The following is a 24333-nucleotide window of genomic DNA, read 5'->3' on the forward strand; positions in this document are numbered from 1 at the left end:
ACAATCTTTTCCTACAAGTCTGAGTGTACCCCAAGACTACGCTAGACTTTAAGGCACATACCTGGCATAAAATAATGTGATCGGAACACACAACCAGCAAGTTGCATTCAAATTTTTTTACTATCTTTTCCTTCACCCGATAATACATATCTGAAGAATCATCCGAGTATAACTCATAAATCAAGATTTTCTCTGGCATCTGGATTGCTAATCTGTTTTTGTAGATTGCAATTTTCTTTACAAGCTCTCTGCCTTTTATTCTAACTAGAGAGAAAAAACACAAAACCAATACAGTATAGGCTGACACAAAAATAACGGATACAGAAATCAGAAAACTTACTAATACATTAAAATTGAATCTTTCTAAAGCACCTCTCAAATTAAAAGCAGATTCCTGCTTGGATATGTTTGTTGTTCTGCATCTATATAATCTACCATCCCTGCCACAATTTATCACCCTCCACTATTTGTCAACAGCACATTCTGGAGCAATACTCTGACTCCTTGCCAGAAAAAGCCAGTGGATACAGAGAAACAAAATCAGCACAAACCCTTGAGGTTGCAAGTAAGAAAAACAAAAAAGCTAAATATGATGTACAGCATTTTTATCTCATTCACAGAGATTAAAACCTTATCTTAAAAGCCTCTGCCCCTCCCAGTGTCCTTTCAAATCCCCCATCTTTTATGAAGCTTGTCAGCACTGATCCTCCAGAATCCAAGTTTACACACTCATCCTGCAAACAGTATTCCTCAGTTTTACTGTCAAAGTGGCAACAATCTGTCTGGTACATGCAGCATATATTCCCAGTGTTCTGATGGATATTAATTAAAACCAAAACAAAACAGAATGAGAATGAAGCTTTGGCCTGACTGCAAATGTGAAATTACCTTTTTGTTCAGTGATGAGGTGTTGGACAATAACATCAGTCATGCTGTCTCTGTAAGCATAGCGATCTTTATAAAGGCCATGAACAGTGCTGAAAATCAACTGATAGAAAGATATTGTTCCATCTTGGCATCCTACTGCCTGAACACAAGAAGAAAATAATTTGAGTTAATTGGTACATGTAGGTAAGAATTGGCAAAAGGTGTAGTTATTTATATGAACATAATGTTCCTCTTCCTGCATAATTTATAGATTGATACCAATTACAGCCTGCCTGTACTTAAACAGTGGTAAAAGTGAAATGCAAAATGAGGACTGATCTCAGCATAGACCACGCAGACCACCATGTTGGGTGGGTAGGGTTTGGTTTGATTTTGTTGCTGAGTTTTTTTTGGTGGTGGTGGTGGTGGTGTGTGTTTGTTTTTAAACTCACTCTGTATCTCTTCACATTTGTACAATGACACAGAGTGAAGCATTGATGGCATTTATGGTTGCCTTGTGGGCATGTTCCACAAGGTGTAACACTAGAAACTCAGATATGAACACTTGCTTCCCATCATGGAATTAGATTAGGGCAACCTCAAAGTTACTAGCTGCCATTTTTTTCTTCTTTTCCCTCCTCTTTTTTAATCAAAATGCAGCAAATGCTATACCATCTGAAAATGGGTGTTACGCTAATTTACAGCCTTCTTACTTCTGCAGGGTATTTTGAATTTCAGTGGTAGTTCTAGAACCTCACTAGACACTGACACTGCTTAGGTTCTGCTGCCTCAGTAAGAATGTCTCAACTAAGCAACTGAGTTTGAAATCTATGGCCTTACCTTATATGACAAACTGTCTGTGAAAATGGCAGAAAAATGTTCCTACTCACCACATAGTTGGAGTCTGGTTTAACTTTGCACGTCCACACCCAACTGCTTTGCTCTCCTATGGTACCAAGACGCACGCCATCCTTCGTGAAGAGGGAAACTTGTTTATCTGAACCTCCCAGTAAAATATACTCTCCTTTAGTAAAATAGCTAACACAGCAAGGATCAAAATTGAGCATTCTGTCCTTTCCAATCTATAAGGGAAAATAAATTAAAAAAAAAAAATCAAAAACATTAACAAAAGTATCATTTCATATTTTCCCATGGCAACCAGTGCCATAACTGATACCATTCTTCTCATCTTTCTGGCTATGCACAACTTTTCAATACCCCAGAACCCCCGGCTACATTCAGATTCCTAAAGGCAGTTCTAAAATACATCCAAGAATCCCTCCAGTTCCAAACCAGTCCACTCGGAACACAAGCAACTCGCAAACCCTCCTTTAACTGTTTGAAAAAATACAAAGATGTCCTCTACAGACCAGCAAACTGTATCACAAAAGTCAGCAAAGTTGTAAGGGCTTTAATACAAGAATTGTAAGACAGCAGCTGAGTTGCCATGGGAGAAACAAGAGCTGAAGGAAAATATGGTTTAAAAAAATAAGCAGACTCATAAAAGGTTGGGAAAACAGAAAACATTTAATGTAGCTAATAAAGCACTAGTATAAAACACTTGTAATACAGGACACGAAACAGAATCAGAAGTGCCCTGCCACTCCTGAATGCACTTTCTAAAACATACCTGTTTGCCACTAAGCTGGTAAAAGGAAAGCCTCTGACCCCAGTCTGCCACAGCTAAAATATCATTGCGTTCATCTCTAACAAAAAACAAACAAACAAACCAAAAAAAATTTACATAGTAATTCTACAGCTATTTATTAATAAACTTCTTAGAACAATAGAACCAAGTAATAGGATAGCAGAATATACTTCATATTACTCTTTAAAAAAACACAAACTGAAAGGACAGCAGATATTTCTTGCCATTTAAAACTGAGGAAGACCGCTTAGAGACACAAAAGAAAAATCAGTCTCCTTTACACAAATAACTGCAAAGCTTGATGTATCACTTCACATACAGCTATATAAGCAGTGGGTACAGTGAAGCTAACAGTCCCTTAACAGATGAAGCACCTGGGCCCAGATTCTGATCTTAGCACAAAGCCACCATAACATCAAAGTCAACACAGATGAGCAAGAGTGAACTACAATTATCAGTGTCAGGCAGGGAAAAAAAAAATTTCCTGGGAGACCAGCAGCAGACCAAGGAAAAGCTTCAGGTCTCAAATTTGTTAACTTTGGTACTCTGACACGATCTGTTCAGCTTGGAACAAAACATGAGAGTCACCTTCTCCACAGCTTCTTGCCTAGAAAGAAGGGAAATGGTAATCTCAACATTCTGCTGCAAATAAGGCCTCTAGCCATAAACTGAACAAAAAGGAACCAGACAAAAACCCTAATGAGAAGTTAACTGTTTAGTAAGCACCCTCCCTTTGCTCAATGCATGATGTATGCACCTGTGGGGAAAAGGAACATGCTATCACATACCTAAGAACTATCCCATAATGAACCCATAATAGCAAAATAAATTAAGACCATACAGGCAACTGTTCATCTAGAATTTCTCAACTGTTGAATATCTGATTTTATACCCTGCGTAATACCCTCTGCCCTTGGTCCTTTTTCTAAATAACTGTTCTAGATAATATAGATATATATGTTCCTTTCATGTTTGACTCACAAGTTGAAATCCATAGAGGTCTCTTCTTCCTCATGGTCTTCTCCCTCTGTCTCACTATACTGCCTACTGCCAGGCCTGGATTTCAGTACCGGTATCTCCTCTAAATAGCTGTGAACTGACTCCTCTTGTTCATCTGCTCTACTCCAAAAATTCTCCCACCTACTGCAATAGCAATTGTTTATTCACAAATTTGGGACCATATTCCCTCTGAATTGAAGTGAAAAAACAGCTCTCCTCTCTCCCCTCAATCTAAACAGACATGCCCTCCCCCCAACAAAAAACAATACAAAAGAAAAAATAAATGTTTCTCAAGATCTAAGTGGAACTTGTTCTCAGTTTTTCCATTCAATTAAAGACTGACAGCAAAGCCAAAACCCCAATAAATAATCACTTAAAAAAAGGTAATGTACACAGCATTAATCTGTTTCAAAAGGGATAAAAGTCAAGCCTTTCTGCAATCAATAAGCCAAGGATTATCTATTCAGCATGAAAAAAAGGAAGGATGAAATGATTTACCTGGATGGATTCCAACAAATTGACCATATTGGAGATGAAGTACCTCCTGTACGCTCTATTTTAACTTTCTCTTCACCATTTTTATTCCTTATGCTGACAATGCCGTTGAACATCCCCAAAGCAAGGTACTGGCCATCGTTTGTCCAGCTGATAAAACACACACACACTGAAGAGCAAACTACTGAAAACAAGCAGCAGGAAGGTAGGATGGTACAGCATACTCAAACAGGGATGATAGATTGAAATATACTTCTAAGAGGGAGTTCTGGGAGATAGCCAGCAATCCTACAGTTTGTTTATGCATCTAAATCCACATTTATGGCAAGAGCATGCACTACAGCAAGAACATTTTAATATACACAGAAATAAAAAAATGTAGAAATAAAAAAAAAAGCTATCATCTGCTTGCAATGCTTCTAACATGTGCTACGTAACAGATACATTTTGGGAATGACAGTGTTGGCAGTAGACCCAACTCTTTTAAAAGCCACATTTAGAACACTGATCAGATCAAACCGCATGGTGCTGGGACAGAGGAGACCTGGTTTCTATTGTGTCTGCTGTAGTTAGCTGGATGACTTTACACAAATTAAGGTACCCTTCCTTCAGGTCCCCATTAATGGCACTATCTCCTTCTACTGAAAATACCGACAATGCAGAAGATAAACAGCTCTACAAACAAAAAGTATAATTATTTTTCCTCTAACTTCATTTCATTGTTATTGCACAAGACAGCTAAACAGAGGGCGAGAGAAGATACTTGCTCAAGACCAGAACGCCTCTCTGATACTTTCAGAAGAATTCACTTATAAACAGTACAAAATAAAAACCAAAACCCTTTGCTATTAAAAAAAGGAAGAAAGAAAAGAAAAAAGCTCTCTCTGAGAAGACTACACAAAGAAGAACAAATCATCGTTGACAAATATTAGTCATATTCCTACTGGAGCATTATATATACTACTCAGGTATCTTAATGATGAGAATGGCGAAGCAGCATTAAGTACACAATGCTACTGAACAGCAAGGCAGGAGAGCCTCTCTCATACTACTAGGTACTGTCTCTGCATACGTTGAACTATTTCACCTGAATATTTTTTCTTTAAGCTTGCTATTATTTTGAATTGTTTGTATTGAAACTGACTTCAATGACAGAGGTAATCCTTAAAACTTACCTACAGCAAGTAATCTTACTGCTAGTTTTATGTTTAGAAACTGACTTCTGTTCAGGAGACCATAAGCCTTGATTGAAGCAAACAAAAAAACCAAAGTAAATTACAAGTAAGCATTTACCAGTGTTCAGATTAGAAACAAATACTGTTGGAAAACTCAGTTGGGAGTTAGGATCAAAGGGGAGATAGGGATCAAAGTCTCATCCACAGTCAGAAGGACATTTAAATACATATTATTTATCAGCAAATGGGGAAAAAAAATCCATCTAAGTAACACAGAGGGTGTCTCTGCAAAAAAATCATAGTAACAAAGTAGTACATTTTATCCTGTGGCATCTCACTACACAGACCTTTCCAACTGAGTTGAAATGATTTAAATAAGTAACTTAACTTTAGGTAGCTTTGTATCTCATCTCTTCTGGATATAAAGAACTGTACCTATCTGTAGTTAGCTTAGCTATACAACTTTCACAGAATCACAGAATCATCAAGGTTGGAAAAGACCTTTAAGATCATCAAGTCCAACCATCAACCCAACACCACCATGCCCACTAAACCATGTCCTGAAGTGCCACGTCTACAAGTTTTTTGAATACTTCCAGTGATGACGACTCCCACCACCTCCCTGGGCAGCCTGTTCCAATGCTTAACCACCCTCTCAGTAAACACATTTTTTCTAATATCCAATCTAAACCTCCCCTGGCGCAACTTGAGGCCATTTCCGCTTGTTCTGTCACTGGTTACTTGGGAGAAGAGACCAACACCCACCTCACCACAACCCCCTTTCAGGTAGTTGTAGAGAGCGATGAGGGCTCCCCTCAGCCTCCTCTTCTCCAGACTGAACACCCCCAGTTCCCTCAGCCGCTCCTCATCAGACTTGTGCTCCAGCCCCCTCCCCAGCTCCGTTGCCCTTCTCTGGACACGCTCCAGCACCTCAACATCCTTCTTGTAGTGAGGGGTCCAACACTGAACACAGTATTCGAGGTGCAGCCTCACCAGCACCAAGTACAGGGGCACAATCACTTCCCTACTCCTGCTGGCCACACTATTTCTGATACAGGCCAGGACACTGTTGGCCTTCTTGGCCACCTGGGCACACTGCCGGCTCATGTTCAGCCGGCTGTCAACGAGCACCCCCAGGCCCTTTTCTGCCAGGCAGCTCTCCAGCCACTCCTCCCCAAGCCTGTAGCGTTGTCTGGGGTTGTTGTGACCGAAGTGCAGGACCCTATTAATTCTATTAATTCTAACAGAATTTACTGGCTTAATGGAAAAGTTAGAGGAAGAAGACATACCAAAATCACTGGAAGAGCAGGATGCCAACTGATGAGTAAGGGGATTGTATGAAACACACTGTATAGAGTCATTATGCCTAGAATGAAGTTACAATCATATTTCAATAAGTCATTCTAACATGCCTCTTTTCCTGACTTTCAGCAAGATAGACAAAAGGTTTACCAGATGCCAGAAATAATTCAGTTTCGATTACATCAAATTAATCTACAATTACTGTAAACTAAATCAGTAATAAACCTTTAAAAAATTGTCTCTAAGTGACAGGATTCACTGTATTTCATCAAAAATGTACGTAGATGGTGGTTTGTGAAAAATGATTAAAGGTTATATCCACATTCTGTGTATGTTCCTAGTAGTACACTAGCTTGTGCATACTAACTAGTAATAAATGTGTATACACATTCAGAAACAGAATTTGAAGATGTCACTTAAGAGGGATGACATAAGAACAAAGCCACAAGATGGAAATACACTGAATGTACCAAACCTTATCTTTAATTTGGTCTTTGAACCAGAATTATATTAATTTTGTGTATTATAAAAGAGCAGAGTCATATTCTGTTTCATTTTATTTCAATCTATACAGACTTGCCTCAGTTCTCTGACAGCCCTCTAAATTCAGAGATTTGTCTAGACTTCCCACCCTCTTTTATGCCTTTAATTGCTTTCCTGCCTTATTCAGATACTTCTATGTTCTTTTCCTCTTCCCTCTCCTATTACCCCCTGGCATTTTATCTGATCTTAATCAACCTTCTTCCAAATCTAACAGCATGTACACTTTGACAGCCAAAGTGCATAATCAAAGTCCATTTTTGAGAGGCACAGAATTGAAAGGTATCGCTTACGTGTATTTCAGAATTCCTTCTAACTTTGAAGTCCAAATTATCACACTTTTATCAGCCGAGCCCGATGCAAAACGTTTGCCTAGGAATTAAATATAATTTAAATCCCACACATACCAGAATCACTTCCACTCCAAATACTCAATCAAAGAGAGAGCAAGAAGTTCTTGAACTTGACAAGGCTTAAGTAATAAAGGGCCTAACACTGCAAGTGTCTTGATGTGACTATGTTCCTCCAACTATGTGAAACTCCAATGACTTTATTTTGTTATTCCCACCAAGTGCTCCTCATTAAAGCCCAGCAATGCAAGCAAGTAGCCAGTCTTTCCAATACTGCCAGTCACAGGTTGGAGATTTATGTTAACAATGTCAAGGGAAAAATGGTACATTTTCACAGGTATCACCTGTAACTTAAACAGTAGTATTTGAGAGGAAGTCCTTTGCCTATTTAAGAGTAAATCCCCACAGAACGAGAATCGGAGGCAGTGAATGAACTGGAAGCAGGATAAGGTCTGTAGTGAGCATGGTAACGTGTGAAGGACCAAAAGACCGGGAAGCTTCGGGATAGAGGAACTGTAAGAATAAAAATCAGAGGCAGGTAGAGTGCTAGAAAGAGGGATCTCTGGGGTAAGCCTTCTCCTCACATCACCCCACAAATATAAACTCAACCATCACTGAAATACAAGGGGAGGGGAAGTGGGGACTACATTTCTTGAATTAACAGGTGGGCTTACAGGCAAAAATACAGCACTTCTGCAGGTAGCATTTGTATGGCAGCTCAAACTCTCCATTAAAAACAAACAAAACACGACACACACATATTCAAAATACTGTTACTGAAACAACCCTGATTTCTCCATTTATCAATTGGCAGTAAGAAATGTAAGATTATGCACTTTACAAAACAGACTAACAAAGCCCCCCAAAGTCATATTTACCATCTTTAGCATAAGCCACACAGTATACAGTGTCCTTATGTCCTTTCAAAGGCTGAATTAAGGTTCCATCAGAAGTATCATACACCTATTTAAATAGAAAAAAAACACACAACAAAACAAACCAAAACACAAACATGCAAATAAAACCAAACATACATTAAAAAAAAAAATCTTCCAGTGAAGACTAGGATATAAAATTACTGAAGTCCAACAGGATCTTACACCTTCTTTTGTGTTTGTTTTTTACATAGCATACACTCCAAGCAAGACGAAATGTTTTAAAGTATAGAAGGGGCTTTCATTAACATAATACTTCTTGGAATGAAAGAAGACTCTGTATTAGAAAATTACATGCACAAAATAAATTTCCAACAACTAATTTGGCCAGCTTTGTTTACTTCTTTCTCTACATTAGAAGTTTAAACATAATAAATTACTGGAAAGGGCCATCACTAAATATACCACTCTGAAAGCACTTAAAATAATAAAGCCTGCTGTCCTGCAGTTCTGAACTACATTTTTTTAATTGTGCCATCCATCCATCCCTGCCTCACCTGAAAGCTTTGTAGGAACCATGAGAAGCATGGTACTGAGCTGTTCTTGCTGATGGGCTAGCAGGCAGGCAAGTGGACCCAAGGAACTGCAAAAAGCTCTGTCTGAAGCTTCTCACAAAGTAGGGGTGGTCAATTTGAGTTTCTTTCCCCTTTCAGAGAGATTTGCATGAAACTTTTAACAATGCAGTATTTGTATACCATGCCATTGTGACAAGTTTGGATGCAGGTTAATGGATTTCAAACCAGCAGGTGGGCACGAGAGGATAAGATGGCGCAAGTAAAATAAAATCTCATTACTTTTGGAAACAGAGCTTAAAACTTGGTAAGAAACATTAAAAAGCTTCAAAACACTTTACAGTTAGCACACATTAATATATATGTAGATATGAGGCTGCGCTAGTAGAGATAAGAGAATTTTTGATAGGTTATATTCATAAGTTAATGTAAAAGAAATTATTCATACAGCTCTAACTGCAAAAAGAAAAAAAAGTTTCCCTACCAGCAGTCTATTTCCAGCAGCAATTATCAATTGAGTCCCATCTGGTTTGAATGCTAGATCATAAATACTAAAGGAAAAAAAAACCCCACAAACCACCCCGCCCCCAAGAAAACCCTGTGTTAGTAGGCAGAAAATATACTTCCTTTAACATCAGAGATACCACACAACAAAAATTGTTAATTGCATACTGGAGAGTTTATCTGATTCCTGAGTAAACTCCCCAAACAAAAAGAACCCTCTGCGATCATCTCTCCCCACACTCAGGAAGAAGCCGAAGCACTGGCCACCATCCAGGCTCCAGGCCTGGACACAGATGGGAGGCTTGGAAGAAGCCTGCAGCAGAACTGCTCAAATACAGATGCAGGCTGCTGGCAGCTGGCTAAAAGTAAAGTGAGAAAAGCAAAAACAAGCCCCAGAAAGGCTTTGCGTTACTCGATAACCAGTGTCAACCAAGAGGCCACAGGAACCCAGCAGCTCCCGCCCGCAGCAGGCCTGCCAAGGCGAGGCAGCTGGCTGGAGAAAGAACGCTCGGCCCAGGACTCCCGCAGCCTCAGTGCCACGCGGCGGTGGTAAGGCAGGGCACAGGGCGCTTCCGCCGAGCCCAGCGCGGCCTGAACGAGCTGCCCCGGGCCGCCCCGATGGCCAGGCCGCGGCCGGCCGGCCTACTCCCGGCCGGCAGCCCCACAGCCGAGCCGCCGCCGCGGCTCCTCACAGCCCGCGCGAGGGAGGGCGCCCCGGCCGCCTCACTGCCGAGCGGGCCGCAGCAGCCCATCTCTCCCCCAGGGCCGCTCACCACTGCTCAGCCTTGTCGCGCCAGGTAAGCGCAGCCCGCATAGCCCAGGCCGAGGCGAGGCGAGGCGAGCCGCCCCTCACAGCCCCACAGCCCGTCCCGCCTCAGCGCTGCCGCCGAGAGCTTGTTTACACCCGCCCCGCCGGCGCCACGGGCAACGCGCATGCGCTTGGGGGGGGGGGAACGCGGCGCCGGCCCGCCATACTACGGCAGGGGGCGCCTGCTAGCGGGGCGGAGATGCGCTTGTGCAGGGCAGGACACGGGGGAGGGGCGGTGCCGCGGGGTGTCACGTGACCGGGGCGTTTGAGATGGCGGCGCCGGAAGCGTCAGTTGGCGGGTAGGTGTCTGCGGCGACGGGACGGAGCGAGGGTGATGGTGGCAGGTGATGCACGTGGGGTGGTGGCGGGCCTGTAGGCTGGGCCGGCCCCTGAGCTCGCCGCGCCCTGCTCGGAGCAGGGCCTCATCCGGGCGTCTTCTTCCCCGCGCAGCCTCCCGGGCGGCAGCCGAGACGGAGCGGCGGTGGAAACGACGGAGCGTCCCGGCCCCAGCGGCGGGGGCACCGGCGCCGCGGCGAAGAGGGGCCTTGCGAGGAAACCGGCCGTGGCTGGGCCTAGCGTCGTCCCCGGCGGCTGGCAGAGGGTGGCCAGCCGCAGGCAGTCGGGCAAGACGGCAGGGAGGATCGATGTGTGCTTCGTCAGGTGAGGCCGGGGCGCGGCCAAGCCGGCGGGCTGGCGCTGAGGGGAAGCCGCCGCCCCCCCGTGGGCAGGCCGCGGCTTCCCCTTCCGGTAGTGCGCGGTCGCACGTAAATGCACGTGTAGGCCGTACGTGGAGTTCATGAGATGAAGTGCGTGGCGTGTGGGGGATTATCTGTGAACTCTTTGTGTAAGCCTTTCCTGGGCAAGTCACAGAACCTTGTATAGACATGATGCTGTCAACTATTTTTGTTGCTTGTTTTGTTTTTTTAAATACTAGAATAGTTTTTTAAGTGAAGAGCGAGAGAATGAATAAGTCATCACTAATTTGCTTTTCTTTCGTACCACAGTCCTGAGGGAAATAAGATAAGATCGAAAAGTGCACTTGTGGAGTATTTTTGGAAAACTGGGGAGACAACACTGAAAGCAGAAGATTTTGATTTTACGGCTTCTTATCAGAGGAGTACCTGTTCGAGGGTGAAAAGGTCTGGCTCAAAAGCAGCGAGAGCTGTTTTAGGGAATGAGGATTGTCACAGTCAAGTGCAAGACCTCTGCATACAAAATGGTGAAGAGGATAGAATTCAAAACATTCAGACTGGAAACGAACGTCTGGAAGACCTTACATCCGCTCTGGAAAGCAAAGATGTGATCATGAAAGGCGTAAACCCAGAGGACTGTTTGAAAACCAAAAAACAGGGGGCAAGTGGAAAAAGTGCTCAGAATAAGAAAACTGGAAAGAGCTCAGAAAAGAGGAATCAAGATAATACCCAAAACAAAAGGCGGAGAAGAATATGTAACAAACAGCAAACAGAGTGTATTCAAAGCAAGAAACTCTGTAGAAGGACAGACGTGTGTGTCACTGATAGTTGGGGCATGGATGATCAGAATGCAGATCCTATGGATGCGGGAAAAACTCTGTTAAGAATTTCCAAGGCACGGCTAAGGTCACTGACAGCTCGCTCGCAAAGGGCGTTGGAGAGCCTAGCAGAGGAGGAATGTATGGAGACGAGTTCTAATGATGCCTCTTCTGCAAAATCTGAGGACAAAACCAGTGGATTGAAAATGGGGAAAGAGGCAGAACAAGGGAATCCGGGTAGCCAGGATTTTAGCTCTGACACCAAAATGGATGCTAATGTCTTGCAGCCAGGTGACAAGAAAAGCTTCACAGCAGATAAAATGCCACCAGGTATTTGTGTGTTTTTTCACAGAATATTATCTTAACATTCTGCCGGGGTTCTCCTAACAGTACGAGCAAAGTATTCTGTTTTGGGTGAAACTGCTTTGATGTCTGAATCTGTCTCATTTCTTTATCCAACAGCATTTAACTTAATGCAGACTTATTCACAACTGGAACTTACTCTACTGATCTCTTTAGCTGTTTAGTATAATATAATAATGTTCATTACCTTTGCTGCACTCTTTTAATGTTGTTGCACAGTTGGTCAGTTTGGTTCATAGAAAAGGCTACCTTTAGCTTGTTTCATGTGCTACAATCTGTTTCCTCAAACTGTGGCAAAGAAACGGTTTATCTTCCGAAGATTTTTATCGTAGAGTTGAAATATAGAGCATACTGGAGTGACTCTAAAGCACATCTCTTGTTGCATACACCTACAAGAAATCCTTGCATTTCCATCACAACATAAAGTGGAAATGGTGTATGAAACGTGACAGCAGAATATTTGGGTTTTCTTCTTTTTAATGCTAAAGTATTATTTCTTTACAGAAGAGTCTATCCCACGAACACAAGTGCATAAGAGGAAAACGAGTCCATATTTTTCAAGTAAATACAGTAAAGAAGGTATAATATTCTGTAGGGAAATACATGCTTTCTTTACAGGGGGTGGGAATAGGATGGCTCAAGATCAAATGATGTTGTGGAAAATCTGTTCCAGTTTTAGGCTGGCCATGCTTAGGTGGCATCAGAGAGCTCAGCTTACTGCACTAGTGCTGATCTTGTCCCATTTTAAACCTTGGTGGTTTGTCCCTTGCAAACAACCATTAAGGCTGGTATCAAATGCCTCAGCAGCTCTTTTAGCACCTGTGAGGTGACAGGGTGAATGGGCTTTGGGGAAGTTCTCTTCAGACCGCTGAGGTGTTTTCCCTGTCAGAGGGAAACCCTGTACCCTGTGGCTGCTGCTCTGCACCCGCACAGGGGCATGGTGGTAGCTGGGGAGGGCCTGTCTCCTCAGAAAATACATGTACCATGGAACACAGGGGCACATGCAGGCAGCCTTGACTCTTACTGCAGTCTGTGCCAGGGGACGCATAGTCCCTTGCAGTTGTGTAAAATTTCTGTGTGAATTGACATTGCTCCATCCACATATAGTGCCCCCACAAAGATGAATCTGCTTCAAAAGGTCTTAATTTTTAAAAATTATTTTCACCTAAATAAGTAAATACATCCTTTACTGCCCAATAAATTTTCCTGTATTGCCTCTTTGTATAGCTCCCAGCCCACCTAGAAGGAAGGCCTTCAGAAAATGGACTCCTCCACGTTCTCCTTTTAATCTGGTTCAAGAAACACTTTTTCATGATCCATGGAAACTTCTCATTGCAACCATATTTCTCAATAAAACTTCAGGTAATGAGAATAATACAGTTTCATGTTGTGTAAATGTTGGGGCAGTGTTATACGGTCAGAACAGCTGCCATTTTTTAAATGGCATTAATGAAAGAATAAAAGTATATTAATTTATGTCAGTGTTTTTAAAAAAAAAAAGAACAAAAAAACAAAAACAGAAAAACAAAAAGAACCCAAAACTTTAGTTTGCAACTCTTGCCTCAGAAAAATCTCACTTGAAAAAGCATACATAGATAATCAAAAAAGAGAATTACCTGCATGGTCTTCTGTTCAAGATTATTTCTTTCACTAGGTAAAATGGCAATTCCTGTGCTCTGGGAGTTCCTTAAGAAGTATCCTTCTCCTGAAATAGCCAGGACTGCAGACAGGAAAGAAATGTCAGAGCTGCTCAAACCTCTCGGCCTCTACGAACTCAGAGCAAAAACTATCATCAAGTTCTCAGGTAGGTTTTCCTGAAGATATCTATGGAATGATCTAAATTATACTAGCAAGGCAAACAGCATTATTTTCAGACAGCGCTCTGTGACTTTCCCTTGTTTGGCAAATGGTGGTGATGGTTTATTTTATGCAGCTTTGGGATGTGTTAGTCTTAACGTGTGCAAAGCTGCTGATCCTGTTGTCTTAAATGAGAACGAAATAATGAGTTCTGCAAGAGACCTTTGAGTGGAACAAGATACAAACATCTGCAAGACTGATTCTGTGTTGAGCAGCACTGTGATAAGGTGGCTGTGCTGTGCTTTGCATCAGGTGACCTCCAGAAGGCCCTTCCAGATGGAATTTTTCTACGATTCTGATATTTTCTCTACTTATATTCTAAGTATCCCTCTGTGAGCTCTGAGAAGAGAGATTTAATTAAAACTTACCTGCAGTGATTTGTTTAAAAGGTGCTTAAGATATACCCCGCAGGGATTCATCACCTACTTTCTCCAGGAAATTGCTAAAACTTGTGTTTTTCATTTAAAATGTTTCAAAGTGGAGATGTGTTAAAACAGCAGAAAATCATTTTGTCCAGAGTTGCTTTCTGCGACCTGCCTGCCCGCAGGCAGTGAAGTCTGTGACCGTATGTTGCAGATGAGTACCTGAGCAAGCGGTGGAAGTACCCCATCGAGCTGCACGGGATCGGGAAGTATGGGAACGACTCCTACAGAATCTTCTGTGTCAACGAATGGAAAGAGGTGGGTGGTGCAGCCGTGCTGCTGGGACTTGGGCCACTGAGCGCTGCTGGCCGAGGAGCTCTGTCCTTCGGCTTCGTTGAGCTTGCACCTGTGGACTCCCTTGGATTAAAAAAAGAAAACCCAAGCAATTTTTATATCGGCAGTAGGTTGGACTCCCAGAATGTACCTTTTACAAGGCTGAACCTGTAAATGAAGGTGTGTGTTGCCTTGATTTCCACACCCCCCCGCCCTCCGTAATTTTTCACTTTCACTGAGTTCTTGATGTGGGGGTGAGACTCTCTTCCCTGCTCTGGTTAAGGACTGGTTCCCTGTTTCCTGCCAGCCAGATCCTGGCATCCCTCCAAGATCAGGGCTGGTGGGGCCTCTGCTGTGCTGGGCTCCTCTCCTGGCAGACAGCTGTGGGGGCAAGCGAGGGACAGTTTTGCTCTTGGGTGTAGAACCCCCTCCCGATTCCCTGGGGTGGGTGGTTTTGGGGCTGACCAAGCACCATGCTCCTCGGTTTGCGGAGGCGAGGTCGGGCTGCGGCGGCACGGCATGTCACCGCTCCCAGTGAGGTACGGATGTCCTGGGCTGGGAGGGGAAATACATCAGAGCGGTGGGGTGTTTGAAGAGAAGGTGTTTTAGTAAGCGTTGAACACTTCCACCGTGTTTTAGGTGCAGCCACAGGACCACAAGTTAAACGTGTACCACGCGTGGCTCTGGGAGAACCGGGAGCGACTGAGCATCGACTGAGAAAAGCCAGGACTGTGCCCATCTCTCGGTGCCGCGGCCGTCTCTGAGGTGGTGTTCCCACCCTCCGGGTGTTAAGTTCAGCGTTTGCGTGACACCGCTGTATCGCTGTAGCCGCAGTTTTTAATAAACGTTGTTGAAGCGTCAGTCCTTGCTCGGCTGCGCGGGGGGAGCGGGCCCGCGCCTCGGCGCTCTGCGGCGGCCGGCTGCGCCTGCGCGGGAGGGCGGGGCCGCACCGTTGTCTCGGCGACGCTGGGCAGAGGTCAAGGGTCAGGGGCCGGGGGCAGGCCGTCTCCAGGTGAAGCCGCAGCGGCGGTGCCTTCTGCCTCAGCCGCGCGCGGCGCTGCCCGCCACCGCCTGCCCTCTGGGCCAGAGGCGAGCTCGGGAGGGCGTGCGGCCGCAGGCTGGCCGCGGCTGGCACAGCGCTGTACCAGGAGCGGCTGTTGTCACCCACAGCGCCTGTGTGACCAGTGAGGGTTTTGCCCATGTCAAGCCTTGGCGTACTGCTGCAAACCACATCATCTGAAACATAGCTACCCAAATCTCTGCTGTGAGCTGAAAGCAAGCAGGCTTTGCCCACCAGAATGCAGGCAGTGTATTGTTTTTGTTCCACCTATGGCAAAAGCAGCTGCTCCCTTTCCCCAGCTGACCTGGGCCACGGACTCCTGCCACCCGCCTGCCTTGCAGCTGCCCCAGAGTGGGGAGACAGCCTCAGGTCACCCACCATGCAGAAGGTGACCCACAGAAGCTGGAGGTTTGGACTGAGGAGAGGAAGCAGCTCTGATCCCAGCTGGAGAGCATTGTAGATGTGGAAAAATGGCTGATGGGAAAGCTTTCCTGTAGCAGTCAGGAAGAAAGAGTCTGGGAAAGGCTAAAGGCGTGCAGAGCAGACTGGAGGGCTGCCAGCAAATCAGCCATGACCCGCAGCCTGGGTGTAAGTGTCTGTGGTGCTCTTCTGTCCCTGGAATCATGACTGTGTCCCCTGGGGCACTGCTGCAGCCTCCCACCTGCTGGCGTGGTGATTCTGGGTAACTGGTCTTGGGGTATTTTCCAATCTTTTTCAGTGCTTGCCACTAGCCCTGGCAGGGAGGTCATCCTCCCCTTATTCGTGCATCATACCCGCCAGCTCTTGTCACGCTGCATAACTTGCTGCACAAGCAGAAGCTGACGATGGTGGACATGTTCAAGAGGGCTGGTATGGACAGGAGGAAGATCACAAGAGCAGACTTCATTCATGTCATCAAAGAGGTATGCAGGAAACTGAAAAGGAATGAATTGCTCCAACTCTGCCGTATTTTCCTGTGTCCAAACCCGAAGGGGTTTCCATGGAGCAAACAGTGGAGCTTCAGCAAGAGGCATTTTCTCATGTCTTACCCTCAGAGAACTGCTCCCACACCCTGGGAAAAGTAGAAGGGGAAAGGGAAGGGAAAGGTGTGGAGAAACTGGATGTCACCTAGAGCAAGTCTCAGGAAGGAGTGAAACCGTTGCCTCACGTTCTCTAAAGAGGGTCCCTGAGCACAGTGCCGTGGTTGTTGGGATCCTGCTTGTAGGCACCGAACTGGCATCAAGTCTGGTGTCAATACTTGACCTGTCCCTACCAGTCCCATGTACATCCCTGCTGCACTGCCTGCCAGCACACGTCCATACAGCACCACTTGTGCTGCGCCTCGCTGTCCACAGGCTACAGTGGTTCAGAGCTCTGAAGAGCACCTTCAGGCCTATTTGGGTTTAGCAGTTCAGATGTAGTGTGATATTATAGTCCAAGCGAAAGTCTAGGGGCTGGGAAGTTCGGCATGGTAACAGCTGAGAGCTCTGCAGAGGGTGGCGAAATTGTTAATACCTGACAAATCCAAGTAAACCTCACCAGGTTTTCTTTGTGCCATCCTTCCCTGCAAAAGCACCTGGAACAACAGCAGAGTTTGCCCCTCTTAGCTCTGGGTGAAGCCTTGATGTTTTTGTGATGACTGTCCTTTTGGATTTGGTTGCCAGACTAAGGTTCCCATCAAGGACAAGGACCTGGAGGCTGATCATCTTCCTGGCTTCCTCAGAGAGGCAGGATTTTATAAGCAATGAAGATCTGATTGAATGTCAAAAGCAGTGGCTGGAAATGATGAAAGGACAATCCAGAGAGGCCAAAACAGGCGAGAGGAGAACACTGTGCTGGGAAAGTGGCTCTGTATCCTTACTGACAGGAAATACTGAACTGCATCCAGAATATGGTTCCCTGAGGCCACTGACCTGCACAGTGTGGATGGAGGAGATTTCTTTGGGGAAAAGCTGAAGAGTCCAGGAGGTGTGCAATACTGTAGTCACCCTAACTGCAGGAGACATTATCTAGTCTTTTGGGTTTGGCTTATAATCTGAACCTTGAGGTTTAATGTACAGCACTGGATTTTGTTAGTTAGCATTGATCATCCAGCTGATCAAAAGCAGACCCTTCTTCCAGTTGTTGGCAGCAGCTGGAAAACACAGATTCAGAAGAGGTTATCTTTTAAAATCTAACCCAAACCTGAAGGCTTCTCACGGTACTTGTGTCATTGTAAGCTGCAGTTTTCACATCTGTGAGATAAGAGGCATTTTGCTGCTGTTGCATTGCACTAACTGTTTTGCAGATTAAACTGACTTTGTAAGCATGAAACACAGAACTGAACGTGGACAGCAAAACACTTGTGGAAACAGCAAAGCAGAGATGGGGTAGTCTGTAATATTTGTGTCTGGATCAAAAAGCTAAAGGATGTTTTCATTCAAAGATCTGAGTCTGCTCGGGGTTCCAATTTGTATGAAATGCAAAAGCCCTTTGTCTTAAATATTGATCAGCCCTGGTGTTTCTGCTAGTTTGTAACATGGTTTCTCTGGGCTTTTTTTGGTTTGTTTTTTAATCTATCACAAGCTCAGTTCCATAAAACCACTTGCACAGCTGTCAGTCGTGTGACATCTGCAGGTGGCAAAGCCAAAGAGATGAAGCCTTGTGCTCCTATCAAGCCCAAAACACAGTTAATGCTGTTAGAAGTTTCCCCAGTCAACACTGAGCCAGAACGCAGATATCTAAGCTATGATGAAATGAAAGAGACTGGAAAACAGTTCAGAGACAGGAGGCGATGGAAGAAGGTATGGTGCATGTGGCAGGAACAGAAGCGCAGCTGCATGTACTCGTGAATGTGGTGTGGTTTAGAGGGACAGTACAGCAGGCAAGGAAAGGGCAGGGAGCTGTTGTGAATATTAACCACTTAGTAGTCCCTTGACCACATGGGACTTGCAGCTGAGGTGTTACAAGCCCTCTAAAACAATTGGTCTAGCATCTGAATGCTTTGGTGAGATTTTTTATTTTTTATGGCTAAATGGCAAGAAAAAGATAGTGTTGAAACAATTTTTACGTCTGGGGATGGGGTCTTCCTGATCACTGAGTTTACATGCCCACTGGACTATGATTTGACCTGCATGATGCTGATAAGCACTTTGTCTTTTATCGAGGTCAGTGCAAGATGATAAAATAAAAATACAACACCAACTAATTCACCCCAAAATACTTTATTATTTGGAGCATCTTGGCAAGTGCACAGATGCACTTGCCCAGAAGTGCTATCCAGGATCAGCCTTTGGCTTGCAGGACAAAGACAGCCTGCTAGAATGGAAAGAAAAGTGTCAGCTGGTGAGATCTGGGGATGCAGCTGTTGATGAGCGCTGCCTGCCATCAGCTGCAGAAGGTGAACGTGGGAGCACTGGTGGACCAGTACTACCGGGATTGCTTCATGATCTATCTGAAGAGCCTCAAGCTGTGCAGACAACACAACAGTCATCTCACAGAGCTAATGCTGCAAAAAGGTAAAGCAGAGACCAGAGGCTTGATGTGAGTGTAGCAAATCTGGCATGTTCATGCCTCTTCCCAAGCTTGGCAAGATGGCTTATGTAGGAGGGGCTGTTAGAAGCACGCTTGCAGCCCTGCAGGGCAATGGGATGCTGCTGGTTAGGATAGGAAGATAATCATGCTCTGCAGGGCCAGAGCATGGCTGAGACAGCAAAGGGTGCTACAGATCAGTGTCTGCGCACAGCAGTGTCCAAGTGTGATACCACGGCTGGCTGGGCAGGAGCCTGGCAGCCAGGGCCCTGTGCCATTGCCCCTGGTTGGTAGCCAGGTTCAACCAAGAGTCCACATCATCAGGCAAGTTCGTGGTGATGTGGCAGATCCGAGGTCAAGCTGGGAAGTCAGCCTGTGGGTCAGGGTGAGCCGGACCCCTGGCCAGGCACAGGCATGGCTGTGGTTGAGCTGGAGACCGCTACACCTGCTGCATAGCTCAGTGGCACTGAAGGGTGAGGGCTGAGCTGAGATGGAGCTCCTGGGCCTGTGGGAGGGGTCCTGGGCAGAGCCGGTCAAGGCCATTAAGTCCTATCAGTGCACTTGGGGCCCTCATGCCTTCCTCCTTTGCACTGTGGCTGTGTCCCCTCCTAGGCAGCATCGCAGACTAGGACAGAGATGATCTGGAGGGGGTTGCAGCTGGGAGACGGGCCTGGGGCAGCAGGAGGATGCAAGGGTTTTCTGGTGTAAATGCATTCAGCATCTTCTGTCCTCACCCCATGACTAGGCATGGCGAAGCATGACAGTTTTCTTTTCACTGTGCAATTTTCCAACAGCCCTGCTGCACCTGGAAGACAAGATCAATCAAAGAGGGAGAAGACTAAGGCAGATCAGGCAGCCTGGAGGATCCTACACCTTAGCACGTGATCCTACTCCATTGCTTGTGAGCACACCCAGATCGAGAACTGCATCCAGGAAGGAGGCCAAAGAGACAGAAAACAGGTTTGTTCAAAGAGGGTTTAGGATCTCCTGCTGCCCTGTTGTGTGTCACTCCTCTGTGCTCAGTCCCTGCCGCATTGGAGGTGGTACTGAGGTGCTGGAGTGAAGCATCAGGATGCTGCAAGGGAACAGCCAGTGACAGCAAAGAGGCAGATTCTCCCCTCAGCTGCAGGCCTGCTTCTGTGTTCAGTGAAGTCATTGGAGTGCTGGGGAGCCGTTTGTGGTGCCTGGCAGGAGTATTACAACCTCGCTGGGTCTGGGTCTGTGCTCTGAACTTGCAGAGAGCTGCAGAGGTGGCAATCTCCTCTCCTTGGAAGGTCCTCCTCAGACTGGTGCTGTCTGAAATCCACTCAGAGAATATTTATTCTTGTGGCAGAAAGACAATCCCAAAGAATTGAGCTTTACTCTCTGATAGTGGGTGGCCTTACAGCTGCAGCTACCCTTCTCCTGTTATACTGAAAACACTGTGTTTCAATTGTTAAACCTAATGTCAGAACTTCTCATGGCCATTTGCATGGGTTGATTTTTTTCAGAAAGCAGTAAATAGCACTTTGAAAACAAAATCTCGGCTCAGGTCTTAAATGACTGCACTCCCATTTAAGAAGTGACACCTTTTGTTCTGAGTTTACCCTGAACGTTACAGAGGTACAAAAACTGGTTCTGAGAGGCAAGCAGCATGATCCCACCTTCCTCCTGCCAGACCAGGGCTGCCAAAGTGGCGAAGAACTTTCTCTTTCCAAAAGCTGAACAATCCAAACTGTTTGTATTGGTGGGAAAAACTTTTAGAGGGGAAAAAATATAATGAAGAGCACAACTTTGTTATCTTAGTTAAATGCAGTGATGGGCAATGTATCAGCTCTTAAGATAGCCTTGCAAGTTGGCATTTCTAATGTAAATAAAGTATAATAACGACAGACATACATTTATGGACCAAATATTTGGATCTAACACAAGGGAAACGGGATTAAAATTCTCTTCAAAAAGGTCATTTGGCAGCCCAGTTTGAAAGGTTGGCAGGTTCAATATGTCATTGAGGAAATACTGGGGATCATCATCTCAGTCGGTTCAAACGAAACCATGGGTAACTCTAGTTTTGAAAGTATCAGAAAGGACACAGGTCCGGCAGAGCTTCCCAGGGCCTGGAGGCCCCGGCAGCTGGTTCTTGTCAGCCTCACCTTTGCCGTTTGTAGCAGCAGCAGAGTTGCTTCTACAGTTGTTTCTGTAAAACATTATCTCTCTTTTTTTTTTAATTTCAAAGGAGTAAAATGCAAATGAACTTTGCACACGTGAGAAAGTCAAATGACAATAACTTCTGGCCAGGTCATCTTCTGGACAAGATACGCCTTTACCTACCCGAAACGGAGCCCGGCAGGGCACAGGCCTTGTTCAGCTCCGTCCGTGCAGCCAAGCCCGGCTGCCCTGGCCGCTGCAGCCCTGACCGCCGCTGGCGGGGGAGCCAGGGTGCTCGACCTGCGGAGACGCTGCGTTTCTTCAGAAGTTGTTCTGTCATCAGTGCCAGAGGTCAGCGCGGCTCTGGGATCCGCCGGTGAGCTCACGGGACCTGGGCCCTGCCGGCGGAGGAAACGCAGGCACCGAGCCGTGTGTTCGGGTTAGAGGCGGAGGAGCTGGACAGCCGCTGCTCCGCTGGGCGCTCCGCTGCTCGCCCGGGGCAGCCCCGCTCTTTTGGAAAGGCAACGATCTCCGCGCTCCCTGGCGGGCGCCGCCGCCTCGCCAGGTGGCGCCCTCCAGCCCAGAGGGAATGGCGGAAGCAGCTCCGGCGCCCGCCGGGGCACAGCGGAAGTGACGCTAGGCAGGTCCTGGCAGCCGCGTACTGAGCACACGGTTCGGGACGGGGGGAAGCACCGGTCCGTTCTCTCGGTCCGCCCCGCCGGAGAGAACCCGCTCGGCGCCGCCTCCCGGCGGCGGTCCGGTGCCCTGCGAGGGCCCGGTGCCCGCTCTGCGCAGCCGCGGCGTTGTACGTACCTGGCAGAACCGTCCGCGTATCCCATAAGCCCCTGCGCGCGGGGCCGCCTCCCTCTCTCGGCGGGGCCTGCCGCGGAAGGTGGTATCGTGCACCCGGTGAGTCCCATCCGCGTCCATCCGCCTTCCCCCGGGGGCCGCTGGCCCGGCACGGCCGCCCCCGGCGGGCGCCCCCCCTTCCCCCGCCTCCCCCGCGGGCCGCAGGGCCGGGGCCTCCCGGGCGGCCTCGGGGCCGGGCGACCTCTCGACGCGGTGGCGGCCGGGGAGCAGCCGCCGCCAGGTAACGGGGTCTTCTCTGAGGCCGCGCGCTCCCACCCGCGAAGCGGGACCGTGCGTGGGCTGGGGAGCGCCGGGGCCTGATCCGCGCCCCTTTCACGGGTTGCGGGGCCGCCTCGGCCGCGCTCAGGGACGAGCCCAGGGCTGGGGCGCCCAGGCGCGGGCGGTGCTGCGCCTTTTGCTTCCAGCAAAGCTGGACGGGAGTGCATGAGCTAAAATCGAGGCTTTTAGCGTTAGTGCTGAGGGGGCTGCGCCGTCCGGTGGGGGTGCTGAGCGGAGGCCGCCACAGCTGAGCCTGCGGCAGGCGGGCGGTAGGTACTGCTTAGTCGCTTCTGATGGAGGAGAGAGGCCTGCGCGCTGCTGTCGGCCTGTCCGTCGGCGCATTGTCAGCCTGGGTTTTGAGAGTCGGAACGGCCCCGAAGTTGTGAGGACAGGAGCATAACGGGTGGGGAACGCAGTGCCGGCCAGCGCGGCTGTGGAAGTTGCCTGAGCAACGTGTGACCTCCCAGGATCGCATCTGGAGAGCTTTCAGTGCTCTTCCAGCTTCGGAGGCGGGAGGCAGAGACACTGCAGAGGAATACCCATTCCCTCGCTAGCCTCCAGAGTGGCCCGTGAGTGGAAGATAGTCTGCGACATGTGCTGTTAGTGGAGGAACACGTCATTTCTGTGTCGCATTTCCCCCCTCACACCAGTTCTGTTTATCTTAGACACCATGCCTGCCCTCAGACCTCTCGTGAAGCCTAAAATTGTCAAGAAGAGGACCAAGAAGTTCATCCGTCATCAGTCTGATCGCTATGTCAAGATCAAGGTAAAACGTCGCTGGAAGTTCATTAGCAAATGAATCTGGGACAGTCGGGTGTGGCTGCCTTTAGGGTTGATGGTGAATTAAAGTACAAAGGGCCAGCGCTATAACAGCCTGGCATGGCGGGTCTTTTTGCAGATGGGTTTTGGCTAGAGCTGTTACCTTGAGGCAGGCGTTTTCAGATTGATCTCGTTTTGTAACTATGAAATATTCTCTGCGTTTCTTCAGCGCAACTGGCGTAAACCGAGAGGTATTGATAACAGAGTTCGCAGGCGGTTCAAGGGTCAGATCCTGATGCCCAACATTGGCTATGGCAGCAATAAGAAGACAAAGCACATGCTGCCCACAGGGTTCAGAAAGTTCCTGGTCCACAACGTCAAAGAGCTGGAAGTGCTCATGATGAGCAACAAGTAAGCCTGCAGGCCCTCTGTGCAGAGCCGTCGCTGGCAGTTCTGCTGCTGGGACTGCGCGCTGTCTGTCCCCTAACGGCGCTGGGTCGGATGACAAAAAGGCAGTGCAGCCAAGGCAAGACGTAGGTGGGAGATGAGGGAAGTTGGTGTTTTTAAGAGCACAAAGGTTGTTTTGGGTTTCCTTAGTGCTGCTGGCGGGAGGGCACAGAGGGTGTTGGGGCTGGCAAACCCATAGCTTTGGCAAAAATACAATATTATAGTGGTGGCAACAGCGCTGTACCTACATTTGGTAAAATGGTGATCAGAGCTGTGGCTTCATAGCCGTCAGGCACAGGCCTAAATCTACTTCTAGTACTTGATTACTCTTATTATTTTCTTTTAAAACAATTAACACCATTAAAAACTACCTCTTACTGACTCTGCTTCACAAGAGGAAATGCAGGATGGGTGAGCTGCTGCTTCAGGCCAGGATGGGTCTGGCTTGGCTGTGGGGTGGAAGTCGTGTGCTCCAGCTCTTGGGCTGGGACACTGCTGGTGCTTTGCCTTGGCTGCTGTCAGCGCCGCTGGAGCCGAGCCTGACGCGCGGTTTCTTTCTGACAGGTCATACTGCGCAGAGATTGCTCACAACGTGTCTTCCAAGAACCGGAAGATAATTGTGGAGAGAGCTGCTCAGCTCGCCATCAAGATCACCAATCCCAATGCCAGACTGCGCAGTGAGGAGAATGAATAAACTGGCTCCTACATCCACAATGTATTTAATAAAGTGTAATAACAAATGTTTTGAGTGTGGGGCTTGGTG

The 24333-nt window shown here is 47.0% G+C and overlaps 3 protein-coding genes across 5 annotated transcripts in view; 2 read left to right on the forward strand and 1 right to left on the reverse strand.

Annotated features, from left to right (window-relative positions):
- IFT122 (intraflagellar transport 122) overlaps positions 1-10141 on the reverse strand; it is a gene marked incomplete at both ends in the record, with an annotated part of 41088 nt that extends 30947 nt beyond the window's left edge. The window contains 12 exons of one of the 3 annotated variants that reach the window (XM_082004479.1): positions 62-264; positions 889-1027; positions 1758-1949; positions 2498-2573; positions 3497-3658; positions 4013-4159; positions 5185-5251; positions 6474-6550; positions 7320-7398; positions 8255-8339; positions 9308-9374; positions 10101-10141. In XM_082004479.1, the coding sequence (XP_081860605.1) occupies positions 62-264; positions 889-1027; positions 1758-1949; positions 2498-2573; positions 3497-3658; positions 4013-4159; positions 5185-5251; positions 6474-6550; positions 7320-7398; positions 8255-8339; positions 9308-9374; positions 10101-10141 (1335 nt within the window). The remainder of the gene's footprint in view (positions 1-61; positions 265-888; positions 1028-1757; positions 1950-2497; positions 2574-3496; positions 3659-4012; positions 4160-5184; positions 5252-6473; positions 6551-7319; positions 7399-8254; positions 8340-9307; positions 9375-10100) is intronic. The other 2 variants (XM_082004480.1, XM_082004481.1) reach the window with 2 other exon arrangements.
- Positions 10142-10405: 264 nt separating this feature from the next.
- Positions 10406-15277, forward strand: MBD4 (methyl-CpG binding domain 4, DNA glycosylase; the record flags this gene model as incomplete). The annotated part of the gene is made up of 8 exons (XM_082004562.1): positions 10406-10434; positions 10586-10795; positions 11140-11882; positions 12513-12587; positions 13236-13370; positions 13663-13812; positions 14442-14545; positions 15200-15277. 8 exons carry the CDS (start codon positions 10406-10408, stop codon positions 15275-15277), a joined length of 1524 nt encoding a protein of 507 aa, XP_081860688.1.
- Positions 15278-22111: 6834 nt separating this feature from the next.
- Positions 22112-24310, forward strand: RPL32 (ribosomal protein L32). Its single transcript, XM_082004393.1, has 4 exons — positions 22112-22145; positions 23030-23130; positions 23353-23534; positions 24135-24310. Exons 2-4 carry the CDS (start codon positions 23035-23037, stop codon positions 24262-24264), a joined length of 408 nt encoding a protein of 135 aa, XP_081860519.1. The 5' UTR covers positions 22112-22145; positions 23030-23034; the 3' UTR covers positions 24265-24310.
- Positions 24311-24333: the final 23 nt, after the last annotated feature.

This window comes from Phaethon aethereus, assembly GCF_964289735.1.
Source record: "Phaethon aethereus genome assembly, chromosome: 11".
Lineage (NCBI taxonomy): Eukaryota > Metazoa > Chordata > Aves > Phaethontiformes > Phaethontidae > Phaethon > Phaethon aethereus.

Bases quoted from the DNA above. Each gene is read 5' to 3' on its own strand.
- RPL32 (XM_082004393.1), top strand. From the start codon at position 23,035: ATGCCTGCCCTCAGACCTCTCGTGAAGCCTAAAATTGTCAAGAAGAGG. The intron at 23,131-23,352 runs GTAAAACGTCGC...GCGTTTCTTCAG, and splicing joins ATCGCTATGTCAAGATCAAG to CGCAACTGGCGTAAACCGAG. The intron at 23,535-24,134 runs GTAAGCCTGCAG...TCTTTCTGACAG, and splicing joins GTGCTCATGATGAGCAACAA to GTCATACTGCGCAGAGATTG.